Consider the following 14531-nt stretch of genomic DNA (forward strand, 5'->3'; position numbering starts at 1 on the left):
AACTTCCTTCTGCAACCAAGAGGAATTGATAACCCTAACAGACATCCCAGGTTTTCGTCCAAACAAAACAACAGCAGAAAACAAAACCTTCATTGTGAAGTGCAGGGCAGGTTAAGGCAAATGGATTAGATGGCATTACAGCTGCTCTGTAGCCCTGCTCTGAATGAAGCATCTGTAAAAAAGACACGATGATGCCGTAAAACCAGATTAGGGATTCAGAGGTTTCTAGCAGGACAGCCTGGATGGATATGAGGCTGCAGCAAAAACAAATTCCATGTGCTGGATTTTTCTGCTCCTCTCTTTTTTCCCCTGTACTAAATACTGAGGGCCAGGTCACTCGTGGTTTCCTTTATGAAAAAAAGAGATTTTGTCAGCAAGAAAAGCAATTTATGCCTGCAAAGCTGCTCTCCCCTATTGCAGAAAATCTACTGCAGCATTTTTATTTCACAAAAGTGACAGATTAGCAGCTCTTCCAGAAGCCAGATGTAGTTTTGCTGCATAGAGTAGAGCCTTTACCTCATAACTTTGCCATTTATTCACCATTTGAAATTCTCCTATACCTGTTTTCTCCTCACCAATGGCTGCCAGGCCATCTAGGCACGCCTTTGCGAACAAATTTCAGACAGAGACAGGTATTGGGATGCACTGAAACTTTCTTGCAGGTTCTTCACAAGAAGTAAAATACCTCTACCCACCTCAGCACAGGAGAAAGCCCAAGAGGAGCTACAACTTGCTTCTAAGACATTTATGTCTCCCTCAACATGCCAGGCAGGCATTACTGCTCCTCCTCTCATGCTACCCCTCACTAGCTAAGGGGGAGAAATCTGGCTTCCCCTTTGATAAAAAGTGGGGGAAGAGAAAGGAATAAAAGAACGTGTAAGATTAAAAGAGAAGAGAAAGAAAGAGAAAAGAGCAAGAGAGAAAAAAATCACTAGGAAGTAGAACACTAATGCAGAAGTCAGAGTACAGAGAAATACAATACTGCAGTTAAAGAAAGGGGGTGGGATCAAGAGGATTGGAGGATTAGAGACAGGATCTTGGAAGTACATTGACCCTCTTCTCTTTCTCCCTGCCCCAGACGCTTAAACACAAGGGAGAGAGATGTACTGGATGGGGCTGGGCACTGAGAAGCAACATTACCCCTCCCTTCTCTGCATAGCACAGCTCTGCTTTCCCTCCTACACTTGTTCCTGGCCTGGCTCCCTCTTCAAAAGCCATTGAATAATCATGTTGGAAGTGATGAAGTGAGAAGAACGCCAGACTTTCAACATCAGCAAATATTTCTTCAGCCCATTCATATACATTTACTTAGGGTGTTCTTTTCTTCCAAACTGTTCCAGATTTCAGAACAAGAAATAGTGCATGGTGTGTAAGGACAGCATATGTTAGGAGACTGCTCCTTTCAGTTGCACTTCTGGAAGCATCCAACAGAGCCTTCTCTTTTAGATATATAAATAAATATATATATATATATATATATATTTATTTATTTATTTTTACTCTAACATATTGGTATATTCTAATATCCAGTAATTTGTGGCAGATCTTTCAATCTGCTTCATGCAGGCAGTCTCTACACTCGGTAGAGTACAACTGTGCTTTCATACTGTACTTTGAACATAATAACACGAACATTTTGAACATAATGAACACTTTGAACATAATCCTATGTATTTTTCCTATGTATTAGGAAAAATTTCTTCACTAAAAGGCTTTGGAATCAAGCATTGGAATAGGTTGCCCAGGGCAGTGTCTGAGTCACCATACTTAGAGGTATTTTAGAGACGTGGGGCTTAGGGACAAGGTTCAGTGGTGGGCTTGATAGTGCTTAGTTAATGCACTCAATGACCTTAAGGGTCTTCTCCAACCTAAAAGATTGGCTGATTCTAAACACTATCTGGCTGTGCCCACACAGCTGCATGTCTGATCTAGGTTAGAAATAAGGAGCTTTAAAGACCTATTGATGATAGCTTTAGGAGGAGAAAGTTGCACTGATACCACACTAGCAAGTTCTTTCATAAATCATAGAATCATACAATCATGCTTGTATAGACAAGACCTCCAGTGCACATTAAACTGTCCTGTCCTGGAGGTGGAACTGTGATCCTGTCATGGCCAGAGCAGTCCTTGAGAAGGCCTGAGAAGAGGAAGCAGCATATCCCTTAACACCTTCTAAATCACAAAATTTACTGCTGGGCACCCTCTGACAGAGATAATCCATGTCTACAGTAATTCTGATCCAGAGCTGCCTGTGAGGAGTTAGTGCTCATTCAGAGAACATTCCTTTAGTCAGTGATATTTAAAAGTAATTTTGATTGTTTTCTACAGAAATTAAGTTTGTGCAGTAAAGCTGGGTGTACACAGCTCCACACAGCTCTCAAACATGCTGAACAGCTTCATCCAGATTTGGGAAGTGGCAGTGGTCTCTGAGATAACTACATGTGCAGGGGTCTCACACAGAGGCAAACCCTGCCCGTGCCTCCTGCAGCAGGATTCCAGCCCCATTAGACACTGGAGGAGACATGTCATGGAGGTTGCAGACCAGGAGAGAATGTCAGCCAAACTTTACACCCTTTCAAACATCGTTAGCCATTTTGACAAAACAAAACTCTAAAAAAAATCAGATGTCACTTATCCCATTGTCCATGGTACTGCTTGTTTTGCCTAGGCAAGATGTGATCCAAATGCTATGGATTGTGAACTTCTCTAACACACAGAAATGTATACCCATACAGACATACAGACATACAGATATACACAGACCCAAACCAAACAAATAAGCATCCAGTTTGCCACCTCCCTTAAGCCACCTGCTTTCCAGCAAGTTGCTTTGCACCATCATCTTGTGAGCTATGCTGATCTTTAAGCCTCTTCTTAGGGAAAAACTTTGGAAGCTTTGATAACAAATTTTTGCTCTTAAACAGATGCTGAAAATAGCCATCTTCCAATTTGCATAAATCCATTGTTGGATTGTTTGTTAGCTTATTTTTTGTAAAAAGAACAGTTTTATATACATATTCTGCTGCACCTCACAGTTCTTCAGCGTTCCTTTCATTTATTTGGAAGCTTTTTTCTCCCTTTCAAAAGCTTCCAAATAAATTTTCATACTTTTCATGTAATGTGGGACTCCTGCTCTCTGCTGGACACAAGTACACAGACTTCAAAGGGCCAAGATCATGAACTAACAGAGAAACAGCCCAGCCCTGACTTTTCAATCCAAGCTGAAAAATTAAGACCTTTGGCCAAAATCTGAATTTAAAGGCTCAGGCCCAGACCCGAGCAATTTTCAACTAAAATGATAACTGAGAGACAGTCAGGCAGCTGCCAAATGAAAACCAATTGATTTTACTGCTTGGTTCATGATTTCCCTTCACATAGAGAGGTAGCTACATCTCATTCCAGACTTCATAGGTTATTTCTGTATGCAGCAGCATATTTGCAAATTCCATGACTAATTCTTCCAAAGTTTCAATAAACACACCTACCCTCTTTGGGTAAAATTGATTTGCTTTGCATTTCATAGTAGATGGAAAACAACAACTGACTTAAACAAGAGCCTACTTCAGGCAAACTGATATCCAGATATTGTCCATTAATGGGGCCCTGGTGAATCACAAAGACAAAAGCAGAGGCCTGCATTGCTTATTTACAGAAATAGGAGATTTGATTGAACTAAGACAGAAAGAGACACAGTGTTATCATATTGACTATGCTCACAAGACAAATGGGAATTGAAGGAAAGCAACTGTCATACATTGGTGTCCCTGATGTACTTTTATCAAGGATCTTTCATGTGGCCAGACAAGAGCATATATCCATCTAATCAAATAGACTGGCACAACTTCACTTTTGTTATGCTTATTCCCAACTTCTGCTCCCTCTTTCACTCCTTCTGACCACAGAAGGAATTTCTATGAATTTATTATTCATACTTTGTGTTCCCAAATGGCCTTACGTATGAACCCAAGAAAAGAGGCCAACATAGATGTGATTTCAGATGGAAGAAAATTGAATCAAGTCTCTAGATACTTTACTTGAAATAAAGTCTCACAGAAACCTAACAGAAGCCATGTACACTGAATGTCTTGGTTTGTGGCTCTTTGAAGAAAAGACTGGATTTAAAAAAGCAGGGGAATCTGGTCAGTGACTCAGACTCTTTCACTAGCTACAAAATAACAAGCCACTCTTCTATCTCCAAATCAGAAAAACAACTGAAAGCCAGAATTACTCAATCCCGCTAATGGCACTCTGAACAATCAGTTACTGCTCGTGTTCTTTGCACACAGTACTTTTGTAATCACTACCTCCTCTTCTGGCAATTTTGTACAAGTTTTATTTTCTGAAGCGGGGTATTGCCAGGGAGTTACTCTGTAAATATTATTTCTGGAAGAGACAGATCACTTGCGCACGTGGTGGTTTAAAAATTCATAATTAACACTTTGTTACCTCCTCAGGTGTATATTGGCATGTCCATCTACAACTGGAGCCAAAAAAATTCAGCTGCTAAGCCATTCAGCTTAGCACTGTTCTTTCAGTGAATGTCCTGCTAAATAAACGCATTTAAGTAGTAGTAGCTATGAGTTTCTTCAACAAGCCAAGGTTGAAAATGAAAACATATACCACATAAAACCAGCTCTAGTATATCAAAGACTGATTATTTACCTGAATACATAGTTGATGTACTGTTGGTCCAGGTCACTGGGAGAGGAGGCAAAGAAAAAAAGGTGCATTTTTTTTTAGCAACGCACTTCATTTGGTATAACAGGTTAGTACATTAAACAGTAATATTCAGTAATGCTGTAATGTTACATTATATTAATTGATATAATATATAATAAGGTTAATATTAGGCAATACATTATATTATAATTATATACATTATAAAGATAATATAGTAATAATTTTACCAACACAAATAAATTATCTATCAATTAACCAACATATTCATTTACACAGGATCCACACATTATTCTGTTGTTACTGTCAGCAGGAGTTTCATTTAAAGTGAAGATAAAGTGAGACTGACCAAAATTTAGATCCTTTAACCAGAGATGGAAAATGGTTTTGAAATAAATAAGCTTATCCATGCATGTATATATACATCATATGCAGTGTCAACATCTTCATCCATAAAGAAAACTGAAGATTACAGACACTGTGAACATGCAATGCCACCTGATTGCAAGACTACTATTGTGTGGTTGCAGTTCTAACATGCACATGGGATTAGTACAAGGTTCCAAGGTGTTTAAGGTACTCAGCCATTCCCATCCTGTGGTAAGCCACCAGCTGCTGAACACTTTTGAGACTGTGTCACAAAGGCAGATACTGACAGATTCAAACCATGTAGCTTTCCACATGAACACAGACTAATATTTCCTCTTAACACCTGTGCCAGTAATTAGGGGTTCTTTTTCCAGAGCTGAGTCATCACCCTTGGATAATACAGTGTTTAAAACTAATTCAATGTTCCAGTTAGCAGTACAACTATCAATAACCACATGCTGTTGCTACCAACAATAAATAAGGCTCATCTTGCAAGAGAAGTCATTAATGATTAACCAGGAGTGGCCCAGCTCCTGCTGATCATGCAGAGCTCCCTACATCACAGTCATCTCTCTTTATGAAAGACTAGGAAAACACATTACCTTAAAGATCCAGGTTTCCACAACTTGTGAAATACTTTGTAAGCCCCTGTAATTGAAATGACATGTGTAATTGCCATATCGTGCAATCATTCTGACAAACAACAGCTAGTTTGGCTGTGGTACTGGCAGACATGGAACCCCTCTGAATTACAGTTTAGCAACACAGCGCAAAGGATTCTTAAACGGTGAGTAAAATGAACCTATTTCTTCAAATTAATGGTTTTCAAAGTGTTATCAGCTCTGAGCACAGTCATGCTTCATGGTTCTGCTAGTCCTTCTAAGGACATCTTCTAGCTCACAGCAACAACAAAGGAGAGATTGTGTGTTTGTGCATGGCTTTGTGTGTAAATACATACAGAAAAGTGTCACAGAATGGGTTCTTCAGCCCACACCATTGTGGAGGTAAGTTCTAAGATATATATGATCATCTACATAGAGCTGTTGGGTCTGAGCCATCTTTCCTATTCAAAGTTCTCTCAGCTCTACTGTCTCCAGGTTCTTCACATTCTTGACCCACCCATCTACCTCTTGTTAGCTTCCATTTCTGTCCTGGGTAAAGATTTGAGCACTCATGGAAGAAATGACACAGCTTCAGGCTCTGTTTTTTCATATCCTTTCTTCCAGGCTTTGGGGTAATTTTTTTGATTCACAGAGAAAACCAGAATATGAAAAGTCGATCCAGTAGAAGACTATGAAATAGATATCCTCAATTCTGCCTCCATTACACAAGTTGAAGGGTAGAACACTCATCCTTTCTGTAATGCTCTCTCTTGATTTACTATGCAGTAAGATAGTTCATCTCTTTGCCCTCTCTCGTATCACCTTCATTCCAGCAGATAGGAAATCTAATTACACAAATAACTCCCAACAGCAATATCAACAACTCTCAAAACCAAGAGAGATGGAAGGCATCTATATTTTGAGCATAAACATTCTGTTGGCACTTCCTACACATTTCAAACACACAAATGAAGCATTCTGAAGATTCTCTAAGCAATTTTCCACCTCCATGACCAAGCATTGCTTTACAAATGAGACTCCTTGGCTTTGAGAAAGCAAGAACATCACTCATCATAGCAAAAAAGTATTTGAAGTGGGAAATCCGTAGCTTTTACTTTTATATAAATGAGCAAATGTTTACCATATGATATTTCTCAAAAAACCACCAAAACTATTTCTTATTTGCATATTAACAACATTTCAGATGGGGATCTCTAGACCTTCCTAGACAGGTATACATATAAATATATTACCTCTGCCCTGAAAATTTTACAGTATGAATAGAAGAAATAAAGAAGGAATCATCCCTAATCTGCAGACAAGACTTAACATACGAATGAGTCACTCACTCAGTATATAGGACAGATAAGAATCAAATACAAGTCCCTTATTATCCACCAAAATACTCCAAAACCCCAAAATCTCCTATTAAATATTACTGCTCTTGTTTTCTTTAGCTTTTCTAGTCTGACTGTTTCTAGCTTTTCAGGGAACAACTACAATTTATCCAAATAAATGTTTGGTCTGAAAAAAAAGACCAAAAAAAAAAACCTGATAGGTTATGCAACTTATTGTTAAATTTTTTAGAAAATGCATATGATTGCCTAAAAAACTCCAACATTTCAACATTCTTCCTCTGGGACCACAGTCCATGATATTTTAGTATATTTTTGACAGTTTTTAAATAAAGTCTGTGTGTGCAACAAAGCTCCAAGTACAAATTATTGCTTGTTTTTTTTCATGTTTCTTCTACCCTCAAAAAGAAGTCTCTCTCAGTAGGCAACCATCAAAAAACAACCAGAAAAGCTTAGTGCTGATTAAAATTGTATGTGCATTATGTCATCCACTGTTAACAGACTGCAATATGCAGTGTGTTCTGTTTTTGTTTTCAACATAAAAGCTATAAAAAGAATGCACTTTCCTATATTCACTGATCTCCATTCTTTCCAAGTGTTTCTTACACATAGAGTCTCAAATATCAGTAAGTAAATAATAAAGCTGGTTTCTCCAATACATTTACTCTTCCTAATTCTTTTTCTAGAAGAAAATTACTTACCAACACAGATCAAGTGAATTAGAGCCCATAAATATCCGTTTGGATCAAACTGCAATAAAGAACATCGACATAAATAAAAGCACGAACATGTAAACATACATATTGCATTTTCCCTGCAGTTAGCTTTGCAAAGCAAGTACAGCAAATGAGAAATGTGCTACAAAGAAAGGGAAGATGACTAAAGAAGACTAGGAAGACTGAAATTCTTCCTGTCCCACTCAGAAACCTGGCATATGCCAATTATGCAGGCTCTCAGCTCATCTAAGCAAGGATAATTCTATTTCAGATGTGTACACCAATTTCCAGACTCATCTGACTTCAGATATTAACTGAGGTATCTAAGCAAGGAAGCAGCTTTCCTAAGTCTCCAAAAGAGAATCTCCAATGCTTAGATCTTTCCTGAGTGGAGCACTCTCTGGAGGCACCTCCTTTCCTTCTCAGGTAGCTACAGAAAGCGTGTACAGTGAACACAAAACTAATTCAGGAAATTCCTGAAAGTACACACAACGAATTCAAACCTAAGTGATTTGCTGCAAGCGCTACTCAGAAGTAAAATTGTGGTTTCCCCAGCCACCATCTGAGCTGTATGTCCACACTGCTCAGAGGTTTTACCATGATGCAAACACTGTAAACCCAGCAAGACTACAACACAGCAACAGGAAACATTTACAATTCCCTTGCAGAAATCCTACTCTAGCTTACCAGTAAAAGCTGCATCCCTCATATGCTAACAAGATGTCAAGCATCAAGGCCTAGCTCAAGCTGCTTTACAAAGCAGAGCTCACCTGTGTGTCACACAAAGGAAGGCACACTGCTGCTGCCAGGAGGAACAGCACACTGTGGAGAAGAGAAAGAAAAAAAAAGAAAAAGCAAAACCAAAAGCTTTCAGCCTGCATTTCTACTCCCAGTAAAGTAGAGGCAATTCCACTCCATTTTACACTGACACTTCACTTGTTTAGTTTTCTTATTCCATGTTTAAAAAATAATTTCTGCCACCTAAATTTTTACATAATGCATTCTTCATAACTTGTACACAGCAAAGTTTTATGGGAAGAGAAGCAGCACAAAATAACTCAGAAGTGATAATAAGCAAGTTTTTTTGGTAGATAATATTTTTCTTCACTAGTCATCTGGCTTCTCTAGGCTTTTTCAAAAAGCCAAAATCAGCCAAAAACTGGTTGAATGGCTACCAAGAAGTTCTTTCATTGAGACTAATTGCCTGTTACAGCAATTCCAGCAGATGTGACTCCATTACAAGTGACATTGTTACTCCAGAGCACAGAGCAAGCTGGAATTAACTGGTATATACTGGAAATGTCTTAAGGACAGCACAGGTCCTCTCCTAGTCCACCAACTTAAGCTAAATAAATTCTTAACCTGTGGCTGAGTCAGTATTCCTTTAAGCTACAGGGAATACACTGTGGAATTTCTGTGGACTGTCACTGTTAATATTAACATGCACTTGGTTTTGCAGCTTATTTTCCTACTTTCTAAGGGCATGGGAAAAGACAGAATAAAGATTATTTTTAAAATGGTATCCTTGATACCATTTTAAATAATCCAGTGGTGAAGACAAGGCCACATAGTCAGATAATGGAAACAACAGGAAGAAATTAGGAAGATAATGCCTCTAAGTACGCTAAATAATAACCCAACATTATCCATTCTAAAGTACAGCTAAAAGATTACAGGATGTGGAAGAAAGCAAATATCCATTCTTCAAGGGGATGTGGGGGCATAGAATCAAAATTTTAATACATGACTGGATGATTTCTGTTTGTCTCTTTCCATCTCCTTTTTGAAGCCTAAACAACCAGGGCCACCAAGGGTTGGTAGTTGTGCAGTTGAATGTCACAGAATCACAGAATCATCAAGGCTGCAAGAGACCTTCAAGATCATCTGTCCAACTGCCAACCCAGTGCCACCATAACCACCCTAAGCCAAATCCCCAAGTGCCACATCTTGAACTCTTCCAGAGATGGTGACTCCACCATCTCCCTGGGCAATTTATTCCAATGCCAAACCACTCTTGTAGCGAATTTTTTTTCTAATATCTAATCTGAACCTCCCCTGGTGCAATTAAAGGCCACTTCCTCTTGTCCCTTCATTTGAGACATGGTAGAAGAGACTGACCCCCACCTCGCTATGAATGATTCTAGCAGAAATGGATCTCATTTATCTTCATTTCTAAGGCAGGGAATTTTTAGCTACTTTCTAACACACTAATTATCTTTCTCTTACTGTTTACAATTACCCACTGGAAGTTCAAACCTTCCAAGCCTTTCCAAAAGCATTGTTATGGGTTGTTTTATCATTCATTTCATTTTTGTAAGGAGAAAAAACATATCAAACTATTCAAGCAATTGCTAAAAAAAATTAAAATATTTAATTACTCCTGTGTTGCAACTTAGGCTCGCTGCCCACAGGAATGTGCCTTACATTCTTCATTGTTTTGGTGTGTCATTATCTGAAACAAATACAGAGCTGGAGCCAAAACAAGTCTGAATCTGAATCTGAGTAGTTTCAAAAGCTTACCTACAGACTTTCAGATGAGAGGTCTGCTGCAAAAAAGAAAGTATGATTAAAACGTTAAAATTTAATGATAAAAATCGTAAAATAATGTTTTCTCCTTCCAAAAACTGGAAAGTGATGACAGCTGATCTTACTGCACCATACACATTAAAACTGCAATGAGCAGCATTCAAAATTTGAGCACTGCTTAGCAAATTTAATCTGATAAAGAAGAATCAGGATTATGGATCAGCCTACTTCACCTTGATTTATAGTTTCAGATTACTTATCAGCAAGTAAACTTAAAACCAGACATGAACTTTATATCTGCTCCTCAAACTTCACTTGAATTGTACCAAAACTGTGTAGCATATGTATTAAAATATTGAGTTTTCCTAATTGGGTACTACCTCATACAAACCAATCTTGATTTAAACTCATGACATTTTCCCAATATTTTGGTATGAAATTATTCCTGAGGAGCTTTCTGTTAGGCCTGTGTTTGCATTATCCTTGTCTGTGCTTTTGTTTTTAAAGAGAGGAGTCGTAAGCTTGTGACATAGAAGGAAAATATGAAACACTTTGACAGGGACACTAATCAGAGGACAATGACACAGGGACATACCATGGCACACGCTGCTATGTCCCTTGGGCATAACCTTAGTGATCTCTTCTGTTTGTTAGATGAAGCAAACACCCATTTATCTGTCTTCTATACAGAAAACAGTTATAATGAATGGAAGATGCCTTTCACAGCAAGCCAGAGGCCACTGTAGAAACAACTTTGTGATGAATGATTTCCCAGTGTTAGCTCACACAACAGCTCTGTAGTCAGTTAGAAAAACATTTCAAAAAAAAGCCTAAAAAGAAGGCTCCCGAATGCAGTTTGTAAGAAAAAAAAATCCCAGTTCTTACAAAAGGGTACAAGAGTTGTTCTCCTGACTTTCATAGGGGCAAAATCTCAAGCATTCAAAACAAATTCAAAAATGCACTGTTCCTCCTGCATTTTATGTGGAGAAGAGACCCATCTGTAATTATACAATACACAAGATCTATTATACTGATTAGATCTAAGGGCCTCATTCCTCTCAGCTCAAACAATGAGATTTTTATGTGGAGCATAAGAGAGAGGGAATATTAATTTTCAAAAGCAAAAGATAAGCAGGGCCAGCCAGTCTTAAAAATGCAGAGCAGACTGTTGACATGTATTTGCAGTATTTCATCAAATAAGGGGAAAGGAAACATCAGCATAGATACTTGTCAACAGCAAAAAGCTCTCTCAGGGTCTCGGTAGTGAATTGCTATTACAGTGAGTCCAAAAAAGTACATGGCACTAATGCCTGTATTAAGAGAAATTAGGTATCTTGTTCTGGGGCAGTTCTATGACAGACTAATAGATCAATTACCTCTTTCTGCACAAACTTCTGGAACCCACAGGTTATGACTTCTGCCGCGTTGTGCACTGTGAGGAACACCGGGATTGGCTGCCATAGGGAGAGAACAAAAATGCTCAAATCAACCCAGAGCAGTCACACACAGGAAGGGGCAGTCCTCCTAGAAACAGCTGTCCCACATGTCTGTGGTTTGGGGTTTTGTTTTTGAAGCTGTAAACCCATGCCACATCACCTAAAAGAGACTTAACCCATTCCAATCACTAGCACATGGGCACAAGCATCTTTAAACGCAGACCTGCTTGCTGCGTCTCCCACTGCTGAGGGCTCAGTCAGTTTGTTTGTATCTAGCTACCCCAGTGAGATTTGCTCCAGGTTTCAGTCTCTAGTCTTCCCTCTCTGATCCAGGATCTTCAGCCTCCACAGCAAACAGTTCTCATTTGTTGCCCATCTCTGTCTGCTGGTACTAAGAATACAGTGAAACTCCTAGCAACAGATTTGTGGGCAAGACAATTTTAGGTGATTGCTTTCAGTTACTACTAGGAAGAGCTGCCCAGAATTAGGATAGAAATGCAATAGCTCATACACAATGATGTTGAAATTATACCCACTGAGGTATCTGGACACCATCCCAACATGAAATCATTAAGAAACAAACCCCAATGATAACAATAATGAATCAAACACCCATTGCCCCAGGCAAACCCAACCAGAATTAGTGATTCATAATACTTCCTCCTAATCAGTTCCATGGTCTCTCAGACAGCTGAAAGAGAAGCAATTCTCTACCCTGATTAAGATAATCTAAAGACTAAGCCATTTTAGGAAGCAGTATTTCCCCACTCGTGTATGGTATTTAAGTCACAGTAGCAGAGAATGGATTAATTTCTCAGTAATGTCCAAACTTCTAAGTACCAGGTAATAAAAGCAGCAAATATCTCTCAAATATGACTTTGCATATTTTCTGTAATTTTCTTTTCTTTACATGTTAGAGAAAAGAAGCCAGATAAGCATTGCTGATTAAACATTTTAAGTCATAATGACAATTGGGGTGGGTCCATAGTCCCAACAGTTGCACCAAAATAAGAATGGAAATCACACAAACAAAACAGGCATGAAGTTGTTGGACCCAGCTTCACCAGCACTGAAAACCAATTCTCAACCCTGTTGCTGGATAACTGAGAACATAAACCCAGAAGTATTAAACATAAAATACTCTGAGCTTGACACAGTAATAGGAAATACAAGAAATACCCATAAACAAGGAAAGTTGACAGCAGAATTTACATTCTTCCCTTTGTGAAAGCCAATTTGTTGGGTTTTTCTTTCCTCCCTTCTGCTTTTGGCTCTTCCAAATGTGTTTTGGAGCCAACAATGGCTCCAGTTTGCCTAGCCCACTTAACCTTCTCCATATGTCTATTGCCTTTGATGCAAGTATTTCTTAAATTTGTGAGTGGGCTTAATGCTTATGAAAAGAAAGGTTTACTGGTTGGGCAGGCAGGGTGAATACACTCTGAACAAATCTGCTCTCATGGCTCTGCATACTTTTTTTAATCATCACAGTTCAGAGCTAAGCAGTCCTCCTCCAGTTCTAGCCCTGAATCCTTGGTCTGGGGAGATTGCCAGCACCTCTAGGAAGAGGCACAAACAGAGATTAAAGTTGTAGCTTTGCCAGTATACAGGAGTGTTTGAAAGTGGGTCCCCTTGGATTTGATAATAAAAGTACACATAATTTCTGCTTTAGAAATAAACATACTTAATTAAAATATGCTGTTGAGATGAGCCAATTCAGCTATGAGTTTGGGAGAGTCCACTTTCATTTTCAGTGTGTCATAAAATTGTTGTAGACAAAGTTATTGTAAGTAAAGCTTCTACATAGGATTGAATTTAGCCCCACTGCAATAATTATGGCCTAAGACTGCTTTTCATTTTGTCTTGCCTAGTAAAATGGCCACAGAATTAGATCTCTAAATCCCCATTCATGTACAACAAAAGCCATTAAGAAATGTGAGATGCTCCTTAAGAAAGGTTTGGGATACAAATCAAAACCCTTCACAGCCCTTCTGCCACTCCAGTGCAGTTCACTCATGAATGACCAGAGCAGGAACAGGAGGTAAATACAGTAACTCTCAGGATGACCAGGAAGTAAGAAGAAATAACAGAGAGGATGTGATTCTTAACTTCTCCACCACCCAGGTGAGCAAGGAGAAAAGAGGCTGCTGCCAAGGCTTTATTGGTGCTTCTAGACAGGGCTTTCCTTATGGGACTTTGCTTATCTTACACTAAAGAAGGCAAGTGGAACTTCCTTTAACAAGGAAGCAACAGGAAGTAAATGCAATCACACTGAGAGAGAACTGATCTGGGAGCATGGGGCTTCTGAGCACATGCCTTCCCAAGATTATTTGTGTCCAAGATAAGGCCCCCAGCCCGGCTTACAAGGACAGAGACCTCCTGTTCTTTTCTGGTCTCTCTACTGGGATTTCCAAGGGATCGCTACAATCAGAATCTGGTAAAAAAATTTCCTTTTGATCCTGCTTAGGGCTAAGGAGGTGACAGGGGCAAGCTGGCTCTGGAGCTACATTAAGATGCATTGACAGAATGCAGAAGGGAACTAGTGCAGGATCTGAGCTTGCAGACTGCACAATAGCAGCAAAATATTGTTATTTTTAAAAAATAAATGCCACCAATTTAATTTACATTTTTAAGGGAAGACTATATAATTTAAGAATAAAGCATTCAAGTTTCATGAAAGGAGATCTGACATTCTGTAAACATTTGGTAAATTACTGTGATGCAAATGAATCCTAAAACTGAGTTATCTAACCCTTCCCATAATCTTTTTCCAACTTTCTATTTATTTTTTAAAATCCTGCAAAGAATCAAAACCTTCTCATTGAAATAGTCTTCATCAGTTTCCTGGATGGA

General features: G+C 38.8%; 1 protein-coding gene across 1 annotated transcript in view; it reads right to left on the minus strand.

The window, feature by feature from the left end:
* Positions 1 to 14531, minus strand: part of TMEM241 (transmembrane protein 241) — a 50934-nt gene that overhangs the window by 29726 nt on the left and 6677 nt on the right. Inside the window, exons 4-9 of the mRNA XM_005418285.3 lie at positions 11622 to 11699; positions 10240 to 10265; positions 8490 to 8541; positions 7705 to 7753; positions 5649 to 5694; positions 4663 to 4698 (exon numbers count right to left, since the gene is read on the minus strand). Coding sequence (XP_005418342.1) covers positions 4663 to 4698; positions 5649 to 5694; positions 7705 to 7753; positions 8490 to 8541; positions 10240 to 10265; positions 11622 to 11699 — 287 coding nt within the window. The remainder of the gene's footprint in view (positions 1 to 4662; positions 4699 to 5648; positions 5695 to 7704; positions 7754 to 8489; positions 8542 to 10239; positions 10266 to 11621; positions 11700 to 14531) is intronic.

This window comes from Geospiza fortis, unplaced genomic scaffold (genome assembly GCF_000277835.1).
Source record: "Geospiza fortis unplaced genomic scaffold, GeoFor_1.0 scaffold53, whole genome shotgun sequence".
NCBI lineage: Eukaryota > Metazoa > Chordata > Aves > Passeriformes > Thraupidae > Geospiza > Geospiza fortis.